We start from the raw sequence: 26,206 nt of genomic DNA on the forward strand, positions 1-26,206 counted from the left end.
GTTAGCATGCCCAACGTGAGACTAAATTATTCTCTCTTTAGAGATAGACTGACAATTCAGTGAGTTTAACGTTGTAGGACTTGCATATGGTCTTAACAATTTTGCAGCTCCGTGCCTTTCCTGTTTGGTCGATCATATGCAACTTCTGTCTCCTTTCGATTTCTTCCAAACCGATGGGAAGGTCTACGGTGGAATCATCAAGTGATGCACCCTCATTTGCCAACTCATCGACCTTTTCTGTAATTATATCCTATTATGACCGGGAACCCATTTAAGGTGTATAGTCCGGTCTGAGCAAAGCCTCTCCAAAGCATGAAAGGTAGGCATAGGTGTTCAGTTAATTAGTATATACGCCGTTCGTCAATCTCCTTTCAAGACTGTCAATATTCTACTTAGTCAGCGAACCCAATTTTAGCGTTTGGAAGTCCTTTAAGAACACTTAACTAATGCGCTTTTTCCCAAGTAAACTTTATTTGAACGATAAAAAGTTTATTTGTAAACAAAATATGTGTCTAAAAGGAACATAAATTTTAAAGTTCACATGAGAAAAAAAGGCCTAAAATTGCTAACCAACCGACTGGTGTTAGTTAGTATTAGTTGGCCCGACAGACGTTGTCCTGCGCGACTAACTCTAAAAGACTCTCAAGAAGTTTCTATCACTCACTGCTTCTCTATAACACCGTTATCAATAGACCTCTCTAAATTCCCTGTCATTCTTCCCTCTCTCTGTCGTCTTTTTCTCTGCAACACCTTCACCCTCTCTTTATTCCTGTTACAATTAACTTCAAAGAGTGTGCAATGAATTAATCGAGGCAAAAATCTACCTACATACAATTCCTCCAGTGGTCAGCCCCTGGTGTGAAAAAACGGGGGGAATTCGGTGATCAGGATTGTTGAACTGAAGATGCACAGATGACGAATCAGTTGATCGATTTCCGGTAGCTGGTGAATAGGTGGATCGGTGGATGTTGGATAGGATTGGTGAATCGTGTCGGTGAGAAGCTAGGAACTAGGTTTTTCACGTTCAGTATCGAGATAAACCAAAATAGTGTGCCACCGAGGTCAGGTGCAAGATAAGGGAATTAAATCAGTTATATTTAAGAGTTGGCGGTACATACTTCCCTTACCGTAGATCGCGCATTCGATGCCCTATCAAATGAAAATTGTTTCTACTTAAGAATAAGTCGTCATAAACAGTTTGTGAAGTTTAAGCACTAGCAGTTAGGCGACTGTCGCACGAATGAAATGAAATTGCATTTTGTCTGTGCATTCTCATTCGCTTGCTGATTGTCGTTTCATTTGGCAGTATGTAGTGGTAGCTGTATGAATTTGATGGCATTGAACACTTGTGATGCTCCTGAAAGCGGCATTATAAGCTTCAAAATATTGAAACACCCTTTATAGCAAACAACAAAATATTAAAATCCATTACACATTATTTATGGCATAATCAATCACAGTTTATTCGTATCAGCTAAAGTGTTTAAATCTGGTGCAAACGTTTATTTGGCTATACGCTTGACGAAATCAATTTAGTTGATTTCAACGGAATTTTTTGTTGAAATTTATTAAGAGCATAACAATCAACATTGCACGAGCTATCACAAACACACAAATCAAAGAGTCACAAATCAAATCAAATGCGCCAGGCTGACTAGACCTTAGACATGTATGGGGAATTTGAGTGAAGTGCGGAGGGAGGTGTGAGAGTGATTACGAACTTGTACTAAAGCATATGAATGTTTAAATGTTTAAATACATATATATTAGGGCGGGTCGATTTAAAAATCGCTCATTGCTCTGTGAAAATCGTATTCTAGGGATCAAAATAAGAAACTTTGCCGAAGGAACATTCCTCTAAAACGAATTCTGATGTCCCACACTTTGGTCGAACTTTTGGGTAGGGGCAATTTCAATTCTACCTGCTGTGTCTTGTTGTGGCTTAAAAAAACAACACAAGCAATTTTACGATACCTTAGTTTTTTAAAAGGTTGAATAAAAAACCCACACAACTATGTTTACGACATGCAAATGCATCACAGTGATGCCTTGGTTTTAAAAGGTGGTTGTAAAAACGCTAATTTCTAATAATTTTTTTAATTTCTTTTCTATTACTAAGTTAAATTCATTTTTTCATTTACATATGTTCTGACTAAATAAATTTCTAAAGAGAAAAATAAAATCCAAAAAGAAACAAGTAAGGAAGGCTAAGTTCGGGTGTAACCGAACATTACATACTCAGTTGGGAGCTGTGGAGACAAAGTAAGGGAAAATCACCATGTTGTAAAAAGAACCTAGGGTAACCCTGGAATGTGTTTGTATGACATGTACATCAAATTGAAGGTATTAAAGAGTATTTTAAGAGGAAGTGGGCCATAGTTTTATAGATGGAAGCCATTTAGGGATATCGCCATAAAGGTGGACCAGGCCAGACTCTAGAATTTGTTTGTACGATATGGGTATCAAATGAAATGTGTTTATGATAATTTTAAAAGGGAGTGGGCCTAAGTTCTATAGGTGGACGCCTTTACGAGATATCGCCATAAAGGTGGGCCAGGGGTGACTCTAGAATTTGTTTGTACGATATGGGTATCAAACGAAAGGTGTTAATGAGTATTTTAAAAGGGAGTGGGCCTTATCTCTATAGGTGGATGCCTTTTCGAGATATCGCCATAAAGGTGGGCCAGGGGTGACTCTAGAATTTTTTTGTACGTTATGGGTATCAAATGAAAGGTGTTAATGAGTATTTTAAAAGGGAGTGGGCCTTAGTTCTATAGGTGGACGCCTTTTCGGAATATCGTTATAAAAGTGGACCAGGGTTGACTCTAGAATGCGTTTGTACAATATGGGTATCAAATGAAAGGTGTTAATGAGTATTTTAAAAGGGCGTGGGCCTTAGTTCTATAGGTGAACGTCTTTTCGAGATATCGCCATAAAGGTGGACCAGGGGTGACTCTAGAATTTGTTTGTACGATATGGGTATCAAATGAAAGGTGTTAATGAGTATTTTAAAAGGGCGTGGGCCTTAGTTCTATAGGTGACGCCTTTTCAAGATATCGCCATAAAGGTGGACCAGGGGTGACTCTAGAATTTGTTTGTACGATATGAATATCAAATGAAAGGTGTTAATGAGTATTTTAAAAGGGAGTGGGCCTTAGTTCTATAGGTGGATGCCTTTTCGAGATATCGCCATAAAGGTGGGCCAGGTGACTCTAGAATTTTTTTGTACGTTATGGGTATCAAATGAAAGGTGTTAATGGGTATTTTAAAAAGGAGTGGGCCTTAGTTCTATATGTGGACGCCTTTTCGAGATATCGCCATAAACGTGGACCAGGGGTGACTCTAGAATGTGTTTGTACGATATGGGTATCAAATTAAAGGTATTAATGAGGGTTTTAAAAGGGAGTTGTATATGTGAAGGCGTTTTCGAGATATCGACCAAAATGTGGACCAGGGTGATCCAGAACATCATCTGTCGGGTATCGCTAATTTATTTAACACGAACAGTATTCCTTCCAAGATTCCAAGGGCTTTTGATTTCGCCCTGCAAAACTTTTTCATTTTCTTATACTTAATATGGTAGGTGTCACACCCATTTTACAAAGTTTTTTTCTAAAGTTATATTTTACGTCAATAAACCAATACAATTACCATGTTTCATCCCTTTTTTCGTATTTGGTATATAATTATGGCATTTTTTTCATTTTTCGTAATTTTCGATATCGAAAAAGTGGGCGTGGTCATAGTCGGATTTCGGCCATTTTTACACCAATACAAAGTGAGTTCAGATAATTACGTGAACTGAGTTTAGTAAAGATATATCGATTTTTGCTCAAGTTATCGTGTTAACGGCCGAGCGGAAGGACAGACGGTCGACTGTGTATAAAAACTGGGCGTGGCTTCAACCGATTTCGCCCTTTTTCACAGAAAACAGTTACCGTCCTAGAATCTAAGCCTTTACCAAATTTCACAAGGATTGGTGAATTTTTGTTCGACTTATGGCATTAAAAGTATTCTAGACAAATTAAATGAAAAAGGGCGGAGCCACGCCCATTTTGACATTTTCTTTTATTTTTGTATTTTGTTGCAACATATCATTACTGGAGTTGAATGTTGACATAATTTACTTATATACTGTAAAGATATTAACTTTTCTTTTAAAATTTGAATTTAAAAAAAAATTTTTTAAAAAGTGGGCGTGGTCGTTCTCCGATTTTGCTAATATTTTTTAAGCAGACATATAGTAATAAGAGTAACGTTTCTGCCAAATTTCATCATGATATCTTCAACGACTGCCAAATTACAGCTTGCAAAACTTCTAAATTACCTTCTTTTAAAAGTGGGCGGTGCCACGCCCGTTGTCCAAAATTTTACTGGTTTTCTATTCTGCGTCATAAGTCCAACTCACCTACCAAGTTTCATCGCTTAATCCGTATTTGGTAATGAATTATCGCACTTTTTCGATTTTTCGAAATTTTCGATATCGAAAAAGTGGGCGTGGTTATTGTCCGATATCGTTCATTTTAAATAGCGATTTGAGATGAGTGCCCAGGAACTTACATACCAAATTTCATCAAGATACCTCAAAATTTACTCAAGTTATCGTGTTAACGGACAGACGGACGGACGGACGGACATGGCTCAATCGAATTTTTTTTCGATACTGATGATTTTGATATATGGAAGTCTATATCTATCTCGATTCCTTATACCTGTACAACCAACCGTTATCCAATCAAAGTTAATATACTCTGTGAGCTCTGCTCAACTGAGTATAAAAACATAGGCATTTCAAAGTGGGATTTTTCAAAAGTTGTCCCTACGACCCAAAGGGGGGGACATCAGAATTCATTTTAGAGGTATGGTTCCTTCGGCAAAGTTTCTTATTTTGATCCCTAGAATATGATTTTCACAGAGCAATGGGCGATTTTTTTGCCTCCCCACAAATCGACCCGGCCTAATATACATACATAAATGTGCATGTAAACATGCATCTGTGAAGGTTATAATGAGGAAACGTGCTTAATGGCAATAAAAATGTGTATGTGTGTATAGATTGCGGAGTCAAGGTCGCAATTAGGGAGGTTTTGGTGATTTTAAGCACCCTTCATATTCTTTTCTCGCCGATTTCAGTTTCTGGAGTTACTTTTCTATCTCTTTATAGGAATCGGCATCACTGCGCTGTTTTTTCACTACCAACACCTCCGCCTCTACAGCTATAATAGTCATTTGATGGTACCCTCACGTTCTCGTGGTCTTTTATACTTCCACTGCTTTTAGCATATTGTGGTTAATGTTAAGACTGTCAACATCATTGATCTGACTATCCGCTTCCAGCACCTCCACCGTTGCGCCTATGTCTTCGTCATTTGCCGCTCTTTTAAGGTTCTCGAGGTCTTTTTCTACCTTCCCTACTTTTAGTCTATTTGAGTTATTGTCCTTAGGACTCCTCTTTCTAAGGCACATATAAATACTGCTGGCCTTATTAATTTCGCGGATGTAGTGCTGCTGCTTTTGCGTGGGTCGATATACATTAAGCACCTTCCAACACCGTGTTGGTTTCGGGTTTTGACGCTGCAGCATGTCAAACGTATCATCCGACTTCAACATTGGCCTTTGGTATCGTGGGGGTTAGTGCTCCATCTTTCAACCTTGCGCCTTACTGTCTTTGTAGGTCTGGAGCGACACTCTGCCGCTGTTATAAAGACGCATCATCAGTTTAATCCCCTTTTACCATCCGCTTTATTTGGTTCATTATGCCCCATTTTGAACATGACACTAATCAGCTCCTCTTCTACGGATCCCCAATTTTCGTTAGAAATCTGCCCATTTGAGTTGTTGCAGTGTACTAGTGCCACAGTCAAGGATAGCTTCGCAGCTTGGTTCATATGCTTCCCTTTTGTATTACCGATTAAGCTGGAGTTTGATCGTTACTTCCCTTTAGCTTATTAACCTATTCGTATATGCTTGTTATGCCACTATTGCTCTCCCTGCATTGCAGGTTTCTTCGCTCTGCAGATTTACAGGTGTGGCTTTTGTCGACCCGGCAAGTTCGCCTCCTGTTTTTGCCTCTTAAAAGCAGGTTTATCCGGCTCAGCCGATCGCTGTCTCTTGCCTCTCGGAGTTTCTCCCTCCTCATCGCGGTTACAAAATTAAGGACTGCTCGTAGTCTTTGAAAGCTCACAGTCCCATTCCTGTCCTAACGTAAGTTCTTTAGTTCGGGCTGGCAGACCGCTCCTTTGCCGAGCGCACTGACTGCACACACATCCAAATCATAGTGATAGTGACTTCATCTTAATCGCCTTTCAACACCATCGCCTTTTCCTTCTCATTCGTTCTTATTGCCGTAGTTTTGAGTTCATCTCGGTCGTACGAATACCAGCCTTAGGAAATGTATTCCTTATTTTAGATAATTTTTTTTTTTTAAGTGCACTAATCTGTACGTAAATATTACTTAAAAAAGTACATGTTTTATGTGGATTAATACAAAATCTAGCACTGCGCCAGTAGGCCTAATTACATTCGAGACGACAGCTACAGACCACAACGACACCACTCCCTGTCGTTTCCTAAAAATAGAAATAGTTTATGGTTGATTGACACGCTATGGTGTAGAGCTTACGATTTCTTCTCGAGCACAAGTGAGAAATTCGAGACTCGAGCGATCAAGAGCTTCGTTTCTCCCGGAATTTTCCACAGAAATCATATTTCGCAGCAATAAGGCTAGATTACATTGACGGCGGCAGCTACAAAAGCGTCATCTATGGCAGATTATTTTCTAAACATGTTCGTTTGGTATCGATTTTTTGTCGCGAGTATCGGCTACTTGCGAGATTCTCGAAACACGAAATACTCGTAAATCATGCGAGCTTCTCGACATGCATTGGGAGTATGTAAAGCTTACGACCTCTTCTTAGAATTCTTGCTTGTGTTCGAGAAGGAATTGTAAGCTCTCAAAGTGTTTAGTTTTCATCATATGAAAACCTGAATTTTGATACCTGTGGAACACACTTTAATTGTCTCCATACGGAACCAGAATTTATGTGTGCTATTTTTATACCCAGCTGAGCAGAGATCATAGAGTATATTAATTTTGTACGCATAACGGTATCCCGTAACGGCATAAACTAATCGAGATAGATACAGACTTCTATATATCAAAATAATCTGGGCGAAAAAGAAAATTTTTTTAGCAATGTCCGTCCGTCTGTCTGTAAACACGATAACTTGAGTAAATTTTGAGGTATCTTAATGAAATTTGGTATGTAAATTGCTGGGCACTCATCGCAGATGAATGAAATCGGACTATAACCACGCCCACTTTTTCGATATCGAAAATTTCGAAAAACCGAAAAAGTGCGATAATTCATTACCAAAGACGGATAAAGCGATGAAACTTAGTAGGTGAGTTGACCTTATGACGCAGAATAGAAATTAGTAAAATTTTGGACAATGGGCGTGGCACCGCCCACTTTTAAAAGAAGGTAATTTAAAAGTTTTGCAATCTGTAATTTGGCAGCTGTGTATGTAATGTTCGGTTACACCCGAACTTAGCCTTCTTTACTTGTTAACCTTGGTATTAGCGAGGATGCTGGTTTCACGCCCCGCGAAAAGCAACATCAAAATCTTAGAAACAAGTTTTTTCAATTAGAAGACAATTTTTTTAAGCGTGGTCGCCACTCGGCAGTATTTGCCAAGCGCTCGGCCTAAAATCTCTTCGAAGGCTATCGCGCCTTAATTATTATTTTTTTTATTAGCGTTTGAAGGGTGAGATTGGAAAAATCGAAAATTTGTTTTATAAGAATCACCCTAATGTATATATGTATGCATACATGCAGTTTACAAATTGTATAAAACGCTTTAATATTTAGCTGTTAGCCATGATTCGTTGCTTGAGCCTGAGGAAAGGCTTCGTTATTTACAGCTTCACTAACGCTTTAACACTATTTCAACACCGACCCCAATATAGCCACCCTTATGCGCGCTAATCAACAGTCATTGATTCATGTTTTTGTACGTTTGTGTGTATAAGTATGTATCTTATATATCTTTCACTAGCCTAAATCTCTTTCTTTCGTTGTCATTATACGAATTCGATTAAATTTGTGCAGCAAGCAATAGTCTGTTGCCTCTATGTGGTCTATAGCGTAAACTGGTATGCGTCACAGCTGGTATTTGTAAGCTAATTCAATATTTTTGCATAAATTATGGAAACTATTTATGGATGTAGTGAAAATAGGCGAAGACAGAAAGATGTATGTATGTAGTACAATATTCAAAACAGATGTTTAAATATATCTATGTATTTTAGTATCTAGATTAAAGATATATTTTAGTTGGATAGGAGGTATGAACATGAAATGATATCTTAATTTTGGTCAGATATTTGTTTTTAAGAGGAGTAGAAGAGATAGACGTACCAGTAAGGCCCACTTGCAGAACGGCAAGTTATGCTTTTAGCTCAGAGTAAATTTCATTTTTGTCAGAAATGTATGAGTTTAACCCCTCATCGACACTGATAATGGCACAACGCCGAATCCGGTTTGTTTCGAAATCAAATTTGTCAAGGAATGACGGAAAATCGTTCAAATATACAACCCTTATGTCAGGTCAACTCTGTGTTAAAAAATTTACTTGTCGTTCTGCCAGTGGGCCTTAGACTCCCAAATATTTTTTTATACTCAGCGTGCTTTGCACACAGAGTACATTAACTTTGATTGGATAACGGTTGGTTGTACAGTTATAAAGAAATCGAGATATTAAGCCATGTCAGTCCGCCCGTCCGTTCTTTAACATGATAACTTGGCAAATATTGAGATATCTTCACCAAATTCGGTATAGGTACGGGTATGTCTGGACCCAGAATAGATTGGTATTGAAAATGAGCGAAATCGGACCGGATCGGATCGGATAACCACGCCTACTTTTTACATATGTAAAATTTTGGAAAATACCAAAAACCTGAATATTAAGTGAATAATATACCTAGAATGCGGAAATTTGATGTGTGGACTGATATTGAGACTCTTGATACAAATTTGAAAAAGTGTTTGGAAATGGGCGTGGCACCGCCAACTTGTGATAAAATCAATTTTACAGATAATTTTAAACATAACTCAAAAACCGTTAAACCTATCATAACAAAATTTGACAGAGAGTTTGCTTTTACTATGAAGAATGCTTCAAATAAAAATTTACAAATCGATTAAGAACCACGCCCACTTTTTATAAAAAATTTTAAAAAGGGTCGGAGATAAGCGCAATACAAATTGTCAACCTTACCTACGCGAGGGGATTCCTGTTACAAATATGAGTTTCATACACACATTGAGCAGGCGAGGCTCTGGGGACACCAAACTCGTCATGAAACTAGGGGGTGGGGGCGGGGTGGGCTATAAGGTTTAATGTGGTCATATAAATCGTTCCCGAGATGGTCGTGCTAGTACCTTAATGGTGCTTGTTACCAAAACGTACCGGAAATATATTCGACAAAGGACCATCAACATCGATAATAATCCCCAAAACCCGCAGAGAGTTTCTTTGTCGTTAATACAACAACAGCATATTGCAAATACTTAATTATCTTAGTTTGAGATGTAGAAAATTTAGCTTTGTTGCTTATTTGAATTTGTTCAAAACAATTAGCTACAGACAGGCATATTAAACGGCATCTACATATGTATGTATGTGTATTTGTACAAATCTACATATGTATGTATGTATGTGTATATGTGCTTAAATGCAACAATTTTGTAATTAATTGCCTAGAATATTGCAAATAAATAAAAATGTGTAACAATTATTTGAACTTGAAGTAAAATAATAAATCTACAGCGATTGACTTGACACGCCAAAACAGTTTGCATATATGCGTAGGTCTGCACATTAGACCGTTTCATAAATAAAAAAAAAATTGAAATTTTTTTGTCGCAACAGACTCAAAAACCTGTTTTAACCAGTTAAAATATTTATACACATGTCCTTTGGAGATGCCTTCAGAGACAAAAATTCTAACATATAGGGCAACTTTTAAACAACAAATCGACGGCGTAATGGGATTTCACTCTATATCGCCTGCTAGTTCGAAAACGCCCTATCTGAGAATATTTTGCAGACACTCACCATTTCAGAATTTGTTTAAAAAATGCCGAATTTAATTGTTAGAACGCTTTTACGCAGCATTTTTTTCATAAACAACCGTGCCAATGTCAAAATGTATTGGATTTAAGCGCAGACCGTGCTTTCTGAAACAAGTTCTGAGATAGAGCGTAATCATCAGCGCAGAGCTTGACAGCGGCGTTAAACAGCGGCTGCTGCTTAAATTAGCATCTAAACACCTAACCATATTCCTCTCAATCGAATGCTCAACTCGCTTCGTTACGTCAGAACGTCGACAACTTATTAGCTTAAGGAAAGCTTTTTAACAATGGATACTTCAAGGAATAAACGGAGAGATACACTGGTGTTTCTCAGTTTCAGCTAAAAGCATGGCAAAATACCATAATCTAATGCGGTCCGACTGTAAAGGTATCTAAGGAACTGCAAACCAGTGAGGTAATATATGGTCAACTAACGAACTCATTCTAAAATGCTCTAAATTATAACAAAATATCGATCTCTTTTGAAAGTTATGTCGGATCTGAATAGGAATTTAAATGCTTTTAAATGGTAATTTGTGATGCACAAGCATAAAAACAATGTTGTGTCAATTAGCGTCACAACCAAAAAGATCGCCGAAAAAGCTCAAAGACTTTGAGGCCGTTGCCCCTTTAAGCATACTCATTGCGATTTTAATAGACCTTTGTTTTGAGCGTCTGTTCTGCTTTGGTATTCCTGAAATATGAAAGCAGGCAGCACTAGTACCGCTAGCACAACCTAGGAAATATGCCAACGAAAGATAAACATATCGAGATATATCTATTGCTAAGGCAATGGAGAAAACCCGAAACCACCGAACTTTTGTTAAATTTTTATGTATCGAAACTTCCTTCTACCGGACACCCTTCAATTTTTTTGTTTGACGTTCGCAAGTGGTCTAAGTTTGCTGTGAATCCACAATTGCCTCTGAAATCGCAGCAGCAGCACTTGGAGAAAAGATAAAGAAACTTTGCTAGCAATTGGTTAGCAGCCTATCAAGTGTTGTTGTTGTTGTAGCGATAAAGACACTCCCCGGAGTGTTATCGATGTTGATGGTCCTTTGCCGGATATAGGTACGGCACGTTCCGGTAACAAGCACCATAAAAGTACAAGCCCGACCATTTCGGGCCATCCCACTCCCACTCCTAAGTTCCATGAGGAACTTGGGGTTGCCACAGCCTGGCCTGCGAAATATGTGTATGATACATGCATATTTGTAATTGGATCGTCTCGCGTAGGTGAGGTTGACAAATGGGTTGCTGAAGCTATGATTTCGCTTATGAACCGCTTTAATCCATATCAAGTCTTACGCCTCGCCAGTTTGGCAGCGCAGTTTGAATAGCTTTCAATGGAGAAAGCCTCGGAGGTGAGAAATCCCGCACTCAGCACTTCTACGGTACGCCTCCTAGAAACTATTATAAAATAAATAAATATAAGACTAAGGCCGAGCTTCTCTTCCAATTTGCGTCGTGCTCCTCTTGATTTTCCCTACAAATTGGCCGGACGGGAGCTACATGTTTTATGCCGACTCAGAACGGCATCTGCAAAGCAGATGAGTTTTCACTGAGTGCTTTTCATGGCAGATATACACCCGGAGCGCTTGCCAAACACTGCCGAGGGGCGACCCCGCTTAGAAAAATTTTCTTCTAATTGAAAAACCTTATTTCTAAAATTTTGATGTTGCTTTGCCCGGGGTTGAACCTGGGGCATACGGTGTGGTAGGCGGAGCACGCTACCATCACACCACGGTGGCGGTCTAGAAACTATTGGCTTAATAAAATAATGAACGTTTCCTTCGTGTTGATCTTGATATTGTTTCGTACGACTTCTTCGGTTTGTTACATACGACTTCTTCTGGAGGTGAAGTGTCTCTACATAACCCAAATAATATCTTCTATTGTAATGTGGGACCACATTTAAGCACATTTAATCGGATGCACTGTGCGCTTCCCTTTTCTTGTACTAAGAAAATTTAACTAAATATGTTTTCCATCGCTTTACATTTTGACAACTCGTACTTTGACCATAGTTTGTCGCATTTCTTGCAGATCTGTAAGCGTAACGTCATCCTCGTTCTTCGAACAATACGCGTACGATACGTTGACGAGTATACGATTCGGCGTAAGCTAAATTGATTTTTTTCTAAATACTCTTCGAAAAATGTTTTGTATACAAATATATCGTCTGCCTCAGAAAAACAAATATGTTTGTTTTACGAACGGTCTAATGTACAAACTCATACATATTCCCCAGTTGTAGACAAATCTTAAAATGAAAACAAAAAGTGGAAAGATATGTATATATATTTAAGTATAGTATATAAAGCTCTGTGTATGAGATCTATTTTACATAGCTCTACATATTTATATACTGAAATTTTTTTTTTTCATCTTATTTTTTTAGTATTTAGTCAAAATGCCTCGGACAACATTTACGAGTAGATCATGTTGTGTTGATAAATTATTGATTAGAGGCAAAACTGACAGCGAGAGTTTAATGGAAAAAAATAAATTTAAAGACTTGTCATTGGGGTGCTGAATACGAACCGACAGACATACATACATAAGAATAGATGTGTCCGGTATTGGTTGTAACGAATGAGTTGAGACAATTTAATGTGGCGCTTTCGCAATTTACTAACAAAATTATATGGACGAATTCCGTTCTAAATAATTAAGCATAATTTGAATGTTAATGGGATGTGAAAAAGACAGAGAGATACAAATACAAACTACAAGAAGAGGGACTTGCAAAAAAAAAAAATATTTGTATATCATTGCATTGTTGCTGTAATTTCCAATGAACGTAATTTTTTATTGTATAAACATTTTCGTCAATAACTAATTGTCTAGCCTCTATTTATGGTTATTAGTAGGACAACCCAAAATGTGAAAAAAAAACAAGTAAAGGTGCTTAAGATCGGGTGTAACCGAACATTATATACTCAGCGTGAGTTTCAGTTGCACATTTCATTTCAGATAAATTACTTTTCTACATATCACGTGGCACCGCCCGTTTAAAAAAAATTCTCCCCATTTCCTCTTACAATAAAACTTGATAAGTGAAATATCATTGATTCAAAACTATTTTTTGCTAAGTTATAGCTTATTATTCTAGTCTACGGCCCTTTTAAACTTGTTTTATATCTAAGCTGCCGTGGTCTTTAACCGATCCCGTCCATTTTTGCTAGGGAAAATCTGTGTACCCAATTTTATTACGATATGTAAATTTTTCTTCGAGTTATGGCTCCCGAAACATAGAAAATTGCTTAGTCATAAAAGGGCGGTGTCACGCCTATTTTTTTAAATTTGAAGTTTTTCCTATTTATTGTAATAAATCCACTTGAGAAATGAAATACCATTGTTATAAAGCTCTTTTTTGCAAAGATATAGCTTATTTTATTCGTCCACGACCCTTTTAAAAATCTTTTATATAAAAGTGGGCGTGGTCCTTAACCGATTTCGTTAATTTTCCTTTAAAGCATTCCTTATAGTAAAGGCAACCTCTGCGAATTTTGTTACGATAGGCTTAACGATTTTTGATTTATGATTAATAATATTTCTAAAATTGATTTTTTCACAATTTTTCAAATTTTTATCAAGAGTCTCAATATCGGTCCACATGTCAAATTTCAGCATTTTAGGTGTATTATTTACTAAATAATCAGGTTTTTTGTGTTTTCCAAAATGTTATATATATAAAAAGTGGCCGTGGTCATGATCCGATTTCGCTCATTTTCAATACCAATCTATTCTGGGTCTAGATAAGCTCGTGTACGTGGTGAATATATCTCAATATTTACTCAAGTGATCGTGTTATCAGACAGACGGACGGACGGACATGGCTCAATCAAATTTTTTTTCGATCCTGTTGACTTTGATATATGGAAGTCCATATCTATCTCGATTCCTTTATACCTGTACAACCAACCGTTATCGAATCAAAGTTAATATAATCTGTGTGCAAAACACGCTGAGTATAAAAATACTGCTTTTAGGCGCTATAAAATCTAAATCTCGAATTTCATGTTTTTTTTGTTAACTGTATGTATATTTGATTTGTTTAATGTTTGAGCGTCATATAAAAATATGCTTTTGCATACTTTGGGTTGCCCTGGTTATTATTAGTTTTATTTTGAAAGTATTTAACCTTTTAATTTTTTGCATGATACAAAAAATGGAGGTAGTTCCATTTCATGTGACATTAGCCACTTGACTTTTGCGGAGACCGTGACAGTTTCATAAAAATCTAGTTACCAGATTGAAAAATGTTATAATTTTTTGTGATTTTGATGGATTTGAAATCAACATATACTAGTCAAATATTTTAATTTTTTTTGTTTAAATAAACGCGAAAAAGTGAGATGTGCGCATTGGAAATGCGGAAATACAAAATACCAATGCAAAAAAAAAGGAAATTTCGTTTTTCATGTTACCAAAAATTCCGTCTATAAAACAACAATGGCTCGAAACATGAGAAGTGAGGGAAGAAACCCTTCCCAAATGTCTTTATGTTTCTTCCGAACATTTTGCTCCAACGGACATACGTAATAGTGGGAATAAAATTGTTCTTTTAAAAAGTGCAGTACCGCGAAATGAACGGTAAGGAAAACATTCCTTTATGGTTTTAAATGTTAAGTACTAAATAATGTGTACATTCTTTTCCAGTCAAGACTGTGGCGAAGTTTTCGAACAGGAAGAATATTTAGATGAGTATATTGAATTTATGGAAGGGTAAGTCTTTGATCAGTTTCAATTATATACATACACATGGGCATTATTATTTCAAGACAAAACAAGACAACAACATGCGATGCAACAAATGGATCTCTCTATCAGCACACAAACTGGGTATGATAATATTTTTATATACTACGAGTGCATTGCTTTGTCCTTTTTTTAGAAATCTTGTGTTATTTTGACCTTAGATATGATGTCACAGTCATACGAGCCGTTTATTTTGAAAGTGGCATAATTCATTTCATGTCGTTTAAGTTCAGGCGTAATTAATTGTATCTCTGCTCGCTTCCTGTTTGTTAGAGTCCAATAGCCAAAAGATGCAATTCTTATTATTAGTTTATAATAGTAGAACGATCTATATATGCGTTCTTTCAGAAATAACAATGCATTTAAGACCATGAGTTGGAAATGATTTATACTACTTTCAAAATAAACGGCTCATATATGAACTTGCCTCTAAAAATATGAAATGTATATATATATATACTTATTTATAGCGAGCTCCGCAGTAAATGCAAGTCCACTTGAAAACAATTCAAAATGTCCGCGCTACAACTTGGAGCAGATCTCATCAGCAATATGCATGTATTCTGCAGGTCCTCGCTGTTATGGACTTTTAAGAAAGAAAGAAACTCTTCCCTTATCATCTACATCAACTTTGCGCAGGTGGGCATCGAAGTTATGTGTAGAAACGGGGTTGCAACTGCAAATACTATCGCATATGAAGTTATGTGATATACCATCCGAAGAAAAGCTGTGTTTTTTGTCATTTGACGAGATGAAAGTCCGGGAAGAATGGGCTTTTGATCGAAAAAATGACGTAATTTTGCCCCCATCGCGAAAGGTTCAGGTCGCTATGATGCGGTCTTTACGTGGAAATCGGAAGCAGCCAATACTTTATAATTTTGATATGAACACGACAGCAAGTACTCTTAATCTAATTATACATGAGCTGCACGTAAAACGGTTTTTTTTAGGGAGAACCTCTTTTCGTCTTCGCCATTTAAATTTACATCTAAAAGAAACTAAAATTTATTAAGGAAATAACAAAATGAGAAAAATCACAACTTGATGGTATCTTTGTCAATTATTTAATTTATTGAATAAAAAGGTCATAAACGCGCACATACGAGTACAAACATTTTTTTTTTTTCAAATTTAGGGTCAGGTTGCCATGAAAGTAAGTATACAAAACATATTTATGCGCCGTTATTCATTTCTTTTTCTAAGTAAAATTACATGTTTCACAGCATTTTCAATATATATATCCAGATAAATCGTGCTAAAGCATATTATTATTGCCTCAGATGACCATTGCGTTTTCATACTGAAGGAAATTTCCATCCCGAAAATCCACAATTTCGCCTTAAATAGTAAAGGTATGGCAACGCTTCTAGCAAAACAACAAACATTATGAAACTTCAAAAGTCCCCAAATACGTCAAAAATTTTTGAGTGGAACTACCTTCTTTTTTGTATCATGAATTTTTTGTGTTTAATAATTTTAAAAGTGTCTCCATTTGGGTTTGATGTTATTTCAATTTTCTTTGAAAGCTGTTTTCGAGTTACTTGAGACTTGTCAAGTCGAATGAACTGGCTTGTTTCAGAAAAACTTGATATACAGCAGCGCAGAGAAAAATAGCAGTGGCCATACTCATAAAATTTCGTCAATTAGTTGCTTCTTTTTAATTTTCGATATTTTAAAAAAATACTTCCAATACTTTGTAGGTCTCTCAAAATTCGTATTGATTTTTGAATTTTTTTTCCGAAGTGGGCTTTAAATTTTCTTTCATATAAAATCTATAATTATGCGCATTTTTTCGATATGAAACATTTCGAAAAATGGCAAAAATGCGATAATTAGTTACCAATGATCAATAAAGTTGGTGATCGGTTGGTGACCACGCCCACTTAAAAACAAAAGTCCAAATCATGGCAAAAAAAATTAAGTCTAACTTGTTGCCATTTAATTATATAGATTTTAGTAACTCTAGCTCTCTCGGTTGTGTTCTTTCATCTGTTACTCTCCTTTATGTCTTCTTGATTTAGTTCGGAATATATTCGGGATTTCGAGAGTTTTTCGGGGTTATTACGTAACCAGTTTAGGACTAATTTCGGAATCATTCCGAAACTAATTCATTATAACATTCGGATTGTTTTAGTAATACAAACTCAATCGATCATGTTTTTTCATTTATTTCGCTTAAGGGTTTTTCTTGTTAGTGGAGCTCGGCATCATTTATGGATAATTTCAATACTGTTTCGAAGTAATTTCAGAAACATTTGGAGCTTATTGGCGGAACTAATTGAGGATGCTTTCGATACTATATTCGAAATAATTTCAGAACCATTACGACATGACTTTCGGATTGTTTCGGCATCTTATTGGCATAGTTTCAAAACTTTTTCTGGATCAGTTTGGAACTATTCTGTATCATCTCAGTATCTTATATTATTTTCAGAATAGTTCCAAAACTATTTCCGAATTTGAAATTTTTTTTAAAATCGTATAAAGACTGTTTCGGGATCAGTTTGTGCCTATTTGCGGATCATTTTCGATTTTTTTTTTGGAACATTTCTGTAATGTTTCAAAACTATTTGCTAAATCATTTCAAGAGCATTTCGATATTGTTTTCGGGACCATTGCAGTAAAGTTTTGCTTTTCTTTTGGTACTTCTTCATAGTTTTTGGCATCATTTAGGAACATTCTTGGTAAACTTAACATACTCTAGCCCTAGGTTTCAGCTGAACTTTTGGAACCTGAACGTACTAGTTTGTGCTAATTGCCATTGCACTACTGGGACGAGTAGTAGGAGTAGAAATGCATAGAGTTTTAAGAGGTGACTTCTTATGCATCACAAGAGGGCGCTGCTCTAGTAGTGGTATGTTACTGGAACTTTTTCTAAAATGTTTAGTGAGAACAATTTTCCACCTTATATAATTAAATCGTGGAAGCATATTTTTCGATCATGCCGCACCAATGACGATCTCATTAGATTGTTTGGAGCTAGGAAACTTGCTTGTAACTGATCACTGGTGTTTTCATCTAAAATTTTTGGAATTTTTTTTCTTCTAGCGCGCGTTATACAACATTGGTTTCTGGGAAATATTTTCAGGTCAAATGGAACTTTTCAAGTCAAATTTAACTTATTTAACTTATTGAAACTTTTTTCTAATAAAATGAAACTTTTTTCTAATAAAATGAAACTTTTCTAATAAAACGATTTTTTTTTTTTGTAAAATGAAACTTTTTTTCTAATTAAACTTTTTTATGTCAAATGAAACTTTTTTAAAATCAAATAAATTTTTTTTTTGTCAGATTCACTGTAACGAAAAATTGCTTCTTTTTTAGCAATCATGCAAAGGGAAGCACCGAGTTATATATGTGCGTCTCATTGTTTCTTAAACAACGACCCTGTAAGAACACAATCGATTAAATACCACGAATAACAGCGACTGTATCCAAGAGTTTTTTGAATGGAATTTGCAATTCTATTTGAACAAAAGTGTTATTTTTCTCTTGTTCAGAGTATTCTCTTCGTAGTTTTAAATAGAATATGTTAATTTTAGCAAAGTTTCTTTTAATGCATTACTGCATCTGATTTTTGTATCTTGCAGTAAAATGACGCCGCTTCATAGAGCAAACAGAGAGATAAAGAACATGTAAAAATTATTTGGCTAGCACTATTTTTCAAACAAGAAATATGTAAGAAAATTTTCTCAGGCGTTTTCTTATTGAAGTTGAGAGTGCCAGACCCCAGTAACATAATATTCAATGCAGTGTTTTTAAAACCAGCACTACTTCCTGAGCACTTCGCGTCAGCTCTATTCTGAGCACTTCAGCTCAGTCCCCTAAGTGGTAACACTTTTCGGAGCAATATCAAAACTAATTTTGGAGTCAGCGTTGTTGGTCGTTGTATTGAGTAATGGCAGATGTGAAGGCAAGCCTTAGTGGTGTGGTGGTAGCGTGATGCGCCTTTCATACCGAATTCCCTGGGTTCAAATCCCGGCAGAAGGAAAATTAATTTTTTTTATATAGAACAACATCACGAAGCGCAATTTTTACACCAAAACTTAATTAAATTTCATAGTTTTTCTATCAACTTACCCAGCATTTAACGCCTGCCGGTAGATCTCAAGCATGAGCGCTTCGTGTAGCATTTTAAAGTTTTGCTGAATTTTGGCGGTAAATTGTAGACAAATCGTAGATTAGAAAACACGTTTTTTTTGAAGTGACTATTTTTGGCAATTTTTTTTTTGTAAAATTTTGTATTTCTTTTTATTTTTAAGTTAGTCGCAATAAAATAATTTGGCTTCTGGCGGAGAATTTCGTGTAGGGGTTTTGTTGTTACGAAATTTTGTTTTTAAAATAAATATTTTAAAACACACTAAAGTTTTGTTGAAAAAATGGAGTTGTGGTGACAATTTTCTTTTTTTAAGTTTATTTCTAAACAACTTCTTATTTATTTAATTGTAATTTGGAGTGTTTTGAAATTTTTAATTGCAATTTTAAGCTTCAGTTATTTTTGCACTTCAAACTTATACGGCTTTATTTTTAACATATTTTAGTTTTTAATTTAAAATTTTTTTAAATTTGTTAAATATTTATATATTTTACTTATTTTTATTTTTACCTTTTAGTTTATTTGTTAATCTATGAAATTCAATCTGCTTAATTTAAACGTATTTTGTATATTTGTTTAGAATTTTTATTTTTTTTATTTTTTTCGGCAACACACTTTTTGTTGTTACAGTAAATATAGATTTAGCTTAGTTAAATATTTTTGAAGTAAATTTTTATTTTAATTAAATTAATTAATTGCATGTTTTCGTATACATTGGTTTGCGTTTAAGGAGTTTTTTGTGTACTACATTTATTTTTTTGTTGTTTTTTTTTTTTTTGCTGCAGAACGTCTGCCGTTAAGCGTTTAGTGAGCAAATTTTAAAACTTATTTTTTGAATATTTTTTAATAAATATTTTTTTTGCACTATTTTTAAACAATTAACTTTTCTTTGACTTGAAAATTTCGTGTTTATAAACTAGTTTTTTATGCTTTAAATTTTTACTTAATTTTTAAATATGTTGCATTTATAATTATTGTTGTTGCAATTACGTATACTTTGTTGAACAGGTTTTGCGGTTTTGTTTTTGTTGTTTTTGTTATTTAAAAATGCGCAATTTTATTATATTTTTTTTCAGTTTTTGGTTATACAAATTTTTTTTTTGCAATTTTTGAAAACTTTTATAATTTTGTTGCTTTTTAAAAAAAAAATTTTTTTTCAAAATTTTTATTTTTTTTTTGTCTTTAGCAATTTTGTTTTTTTTAGAAATTTTAGTGTTTTCTTGCAACTCTGCTGCAGGATTTAAATTATTTTCTTATTGTTTATATTTAATTAGATTTGCATTTATCAGTCTTTAGTGTACGCGCTGCATAATAAACATGTTTATATTATTGTTGGTTGTTTTTGTTGCCGCATTGTATATTTGTATGCGCATGTGTATATCATACACAGAATTATTGCCTCTTAGAAAACGAAAAACAAAATATAAATTAAATTATTATTTACGCTTTGATTTACGCGCTTCTGACTAGATAGGAATTTGCACTTTTTTTTTATTTTCAGAGCTGCGGCTGTTATAATACTGAGCGCGCTGTGTTTACAATTGTTTTCCTTTTTTTTTTTGTTAATTTTTATTTTTTAACACATTGCGTATTGATGTTGAACCGCGCACTTAAAATATACATTTTTCAATTCACTCAAGTGTGTTTGTTTTCAAAACTTCAACTAAATTTCGTCTCGAAAACTGTGTATCATCAACGCGTGATATCGCATTTAAGCGCTACCATTTACTTCCGTCGTTGCTTGTTTGAGAGTCGAACAGCGAATGCCGTCAAAACGTCTTCATATTACGCTCTGTGCCGTATCTGCTTTTGTTGCCTGACTGTTGTGTGTCAGTTAATAACACACATTATGTCTGCTATAACTTGGCCGAATGATGATGCGAACACTGTCTACACGACTGACTGCGGCGCTCCAATGACTACATACACTCTAACCAAAGACCTGCGTTTGCGGCAACGTCAACAGTGTGTGCGTAACGTTGTGCAGTGTGAGACGACCCCACTGCTGCTGGTGTTATTCTGCTCATCATTGCATTGCATTTCGTCAACTCATCATTTTGTTGTTGATGAAGAGCAGCAAATTGTATTAGGGATGGGGGCCAATAACAGTAGCAGCATTACGAGTTCACTCACTTAATGTAGCAGAACGTCGTCGTCGTCGTCATGGTCGTCAATGTAAACAGCTTGCCGGTTGATACGATTGTCATTGTTTGGCTGTCGTAAATGTTGCCGCATGCTCAATAGTTGTTGGAGCACATTTACTATATGCGCTCGTCTGCGCGCTCATTAAACACGATGCTCCAACATTTTGGTAAATCGTCGCCATTGCTGCAAACAACAACTCAGCTGCAGTCAAAGTAGAAAGTAAGCTGAAAGTTTTGTTGTAAGTACGTACGCACTAGTATGTGTGTGAATCAATCAGAATCAATGTGTCTCCACACTAACAATGCATGCGAACAAACATATGTACATACATATATACAGTGCCACTACCAAACAGCGAGATTTTCTGATTGACAATAACAGCAAACAACAGCATGTAAAGAAATGGTAGCACGTTTATTTGTTTGTTCTTGTATGTGTCTATGTGTGCATACAAGTATTTTGTTGGAAAAGTGAGCGCGCTCAAATGGAGCAAATATGTATGCTTGTTTGTATTGTTGTTCAGATTGTGTTTGTAGCAGGAGAATGAATTTTTTTTCTTGATAGAGTAAGAGTATCTCAAATGCGTATGAATGGGATTAGTTGGTTGCCTAGAATTAATGAAGTTGACGTCGCTGTTGCTACTATCAAATATGTGTGTGCTTTTGTACTTTATTTGCAAGTGAGTAAATTAAAATAAAATGCATACGTCTATTACAACAACAACACTAGTAGGGAATCAAATAAATGCGTCCATATGTAGATATTAATCGGTGTAGTTGCAGTAATTATATCTTGTCGCGGCTATTTAGTGGATAATATGATGGAAATAATTATACCCAGCTGTAGTCATAAACAAGATATTATAATTGTACCTAGCCATGGTTTGTAATGGTAGGTATAACAAGTAAGGAAGTCTAAGTTTCAGGTGAAATCGAACATTACATACCCAGCTGTACACTTGAAATGCTGTGATTGTTTGTTTTGTGTGCTTAATGGTGTTACAAGGCTGCGCAATAATACTTATACATACATATGGTTCCATTCTGAACTAATTTTTTTTCGAGTTATTGCTCCCGAAACATAGAAAATTGCTTAGTCATAAAAGGGGCGATGCCACGCCCATTTTTTTAAATTTGAAGTTTTTCCTATTTATTGTTATAAATCCACTTGGGAAATGAAATACCATTGATATAGAGCTCTTTTTTGCAAAGATGTAGCTTATTTTATTCGTCCACGACCTTTTTAAAAATCTTTTATATAAAAGTGTGCGTGGTCCTTAACCGATTTCGTAAATTTTTCATCAAAGCATTCTTTATAGTAAAGGCAACCTCTCTGCCGAATTTTGTTACGATAGGTTTAACGATTTTTGATCTATGATTAATAATATTTGTAAAATTGATTTTATACAAGTGTACGGTTTAAAAAAATGGGCCCATTTTAAAAAAAAAAATTCAAATGTTTATCAAGAGTCTCAATATCAGTCCAAAAGTTAAATTTCAACGTTATAGGTGTATTATTTACTAAATAATCAGGTTTTTGTGTTTTCCATAATGTTATATATATCTACATATTTTATTTTTACAATTTGTCTTACTGTACTAATGTATATTCTCCGAATAAATGAAATGAAATGAAATGCCAATCTATTCTGGATCCAGATAAGCTAGTATGCCAAATTTGGTGAAGACATCGCAATATTTACTCAAGTTATCTTGTTAACGGACAGACGGACGGACGGACATGGCTCAATAAATTTTTTTTTCGATAGTGATGATTTTGATATATGGAAGTCTATATCTATCTCCTCCTTTATATCTGTAAAACCAACCATAATCCAATCAAAGTTATAATACCCTGTGTACAAGTACAGCTCGTCTGTTAGCATGATAGCCTGAGCAAAAATTAAGATAACTTGGCCAAGATTGATGAACGGATTTGCTTAGATCTACAATAGATTGGTATTTCAGCTGGGCACATAATCACTCCTCATTTTTCGATATCGAAATTTCGAAAAATTGATGATAGGGCATACATCATTAAGGAATATTGATAAACTGTTTTAGATTGGCTAATAGGCTGATCACATGATGTAAGTTACAAATGAAGTGATATTGTAGAAAATGGGAGTGGCACCGCCTACCTTTAAATCTTTAACCACCATGTAGATCGCAATAGAAATTTAAAAAAATGTCAAAAATGCTATTTACGCCCTATTTGAATAACCGAGCGTTTAAATGATTGCTATGAGTATTTTTCTTTCACCATCAGCTGTTTAAGATTACTTCAATGCATTTTTATAGTTTTTATTTATTTCTTTGAAAACTATAATTGTGAAATTTAACGTTGTTATTGAAAAGTGCGTTCAATTACCAGTGAAAAACAATTTCTAGAGCTAATGTGGAATTTTATGTCTCGCATGAAACAAATACGGAAGGCCGAACAACGGGTGCTGAGGTGCATTCCTTGTTGGGAAACTTGATCTGGCTTAAACTGGCCGGTAAATCAAACCTCACATACACTGAATAGTGTTATATTTAATATTACTGGTCTCGAGACGAGAACTTGCTAAAAAATATGTAAGAAATCTTGGCTAGTGAACCTAATCTATTATTGCAACTTTTCTAAATTATTTTTGATCGAAATTTTCTAAATAAGTTCTTCTATTTTCAAGGCCAAGAAATAATTTTATGAATTTCTTAAAGCATTCAGTACGCTGAATCTGAATATGGTATCAGAAGTTTGTTTCCCCATTTTCGCGATATTCCAAAAATTATCTGGTTTTCTAGATATACAAACAAAAATCGAAAATATAGCCTACGGGACGTTTTTATTTCGATTTGATATCCAATATCAATTGCCTATTACTCTCCCACATTCGGGAAATTTATAGTTCGTATGCTGATATCATTTTCTAATATTTTTTCAACCTTTGGGAAATTTCGCGAAATTTATAGTTCTTAAGTTGATCTCGAAAATAATTTTCCAATTATTCTCCAACTTTAGAGAGTATGAAATTTACGTATTTCTCAAGTTAATATCACACATTGGTTAACGAGTTGAAACAAGTGATTGTTAGCATTTATGAAGCCTTATAAATTCAAAATTAAATGTCATGATATCACTGCAGTATTGGCATCCTGCATTTGATTACAATTAGAGAATCACATTTGAGTACAGGCTGAGAGCGTTTTCTGTTTTCAATTTAAGCAAACATGCCGCTATTGTTTCAGAATGCTATGATTCTCAAGTTTATGTCCTGTTCTGAAGTTGCGCTTAAGATTTGAGAAATATACTAATGCTCATCTTGAGCTCTAATGTGACGCAAGTCTACAAGCACATTAATAGTCGTACCTAAAGCTGCAATAATGTATATTGAAGTTTTTTCATGCTGTATTTTCATAAGCAAGCATATTTTATTCAAATCCTTTTTTACCGTCGGCAAAAAATTCTTTCATATCAACGCAAGTTCTTAAACCAAATAAAATGAAAATGATTTTTCCCCAAAACAAAGAACTTTTTCTTTCAAACCAGGAAAAATTCCATGAAAAAAAGGAAAAAAATCCTATTTCTAGATAATTTCTTTAGTAAAAAGAGTTCTCATATTCTGATTTTGGGAGAATGATTTTTGGAAAATTAGGGTAATTTGTAACCCGCCTACTAAGTCCGGGAAAGTCGAATTATTTTTAGAGTATCTGGTATAAACATAAAGTATTACGACCGCAGAAATCAAATAATCCGAGTAGTTGCTAGAAGAACTACAAGTCCAAAACCATAACTGTGAGGCAAATGATCCCACGGGATACTTGGTGATCTGGTGTTTTTGATATTACTCCGAATAGTGTTAACACTGCACTATATATTTTTGCGTGTAGGTAATGTTTTAATGCAGAGTTTGTAAAACTTTAAAACGAAAACTTGTGATATCTTCTGTAAAAGTTGAAGGCTGAGTCTCAATCTTTCGACTTTTATAATTTTCAAATATTAAAAAAAAAAAAATGCTGAAAACACTTTCTGAAAAAATTTCGTGCTGGTCTTATTTTTCCGGAAAATGCCGGTAAAAATTTTAATTGTTTTTTTTTCATTTATGTGTTTACTGTTTGTTTTCATTATACTTCATTCTGGGCGAAAAATCAAACCAAAACTAATATTTTTACGGACGATATGTTTAGAAAGTGAAATTGAGATCCTTTTTTTAATTTATTCATATTTCTTCATTTTCATGTTTTATTAATTGAAGTCTAAACATTACTAAATTTTTTTAATCCTTTTATAATTTTTTTATTTAAAATCTAATTTTTTTATTTAAAATCTAATTTTTTTTAAATACGCTCAGCACTAATAACAACAGCAGCCACAAAATTTTTAAATATCCTTTACATTCAACACTCACTCAATAACTTATCAATGAAATATACTCATCATACACCAACTACAGTTACTCGTATAGCACACGCGTTGAAATAGCGACGGCATTTACACATTCTTGAATAGAAACATTTTTGCAAAACGTCGCGCAATAAACGGCCAATACGACGACGGCATTACACAACTCAACACAGTAACCAAAAAAAATCGACACGCTACACTTTCACGAATGGTAAGTCGCTAACTGACAAGATCGCTCACTGCAAAGTTGGCTGGTCAATAAACATACAAAGAAAGCGCGCATAGAGCAGAGCGTATATTTATTAAAAGAAATACACGTGCGTTTTTGCCCAATAAAATACAAAATTTAAGAGCGCATTGCTTAGCTTTCTTGCTTTATTCAAGCAATTGAAGAGCGTACACTACATATACCAACAAGCGCTCTACATTTTTGTTTTTATAACCCATGCACAAACTTGAAGACGGTTGCCGCATGCGCGCGCTCAACAGTTTTTCTGCATACGTCGTAGCGCGCTCTCTTCAATGTTATTTATAGTTGACGCGCTAGCATTTCCCAGTCTATAGCGTACGTTGACGCGCTCTAAAACTCTGCTTGCGCGCACACATCACTCAATAAATTAATTTCATTTGCTCAACTGTTTTCGTCAATTCCATCAAAGTCGCATGGGAGACGCGC

General features: G+C 35.1%; 1 protein-coding gene across 3 annotated transcripts in view; it reads right to left on the reverse strand.

Annotated features, from left to right (window-relative positions):
• The window catches only part of tsh (teashirt), a 32,238-nt gene extending 6,488 nt beyond the window's left edge, over positions 1 to 25,750 (reverse strand). Inside the window, exons 1-2 of one of the 3 annotated variants that reach the window (XM_067764619.1) lie at positions 25,535 to 25,750; positions 18,984 to 20,400 (exon numbers count right to left, since the gene is read on the reverse strand). In XM_067764619.1, coding sequence (XP_067620720.1) covers positions 18,984 to 19,036 — 53 coding nt within the window. In that variant the 5' untranslated portion in view covers positions 19,037 to 20,400; positions 25,535 to 25,750. Of the gene's footprint in view, positions 1 to 18,983; positions 21,495 to 25,521 lie in introns of those variants that run through there. The other 2 variants (XM_067764620.1, XM_067764618.1) reach the window with 2 other exon arrangements.
• Between the last annotated feature and the right edge of the window lie 456 nt (positions 25,751 to 26,206).

The sequence above is a fragment of the Eurosta solidaginis genome, chromosome 2 (assembly GCF_040869045.1).
Source record: "Eurosta solidaginis isolate ZX-2024a chromosome 2, ASM4086904v1, whole genome shotgun sequence".
Taxonomy (NCBI): domain Eukaryota; kingdom Metazoa; phylum Arthropoda; class Insecta; order Diptera; family Tephritidae; genus Eurosta; species Eurosta solidaginis.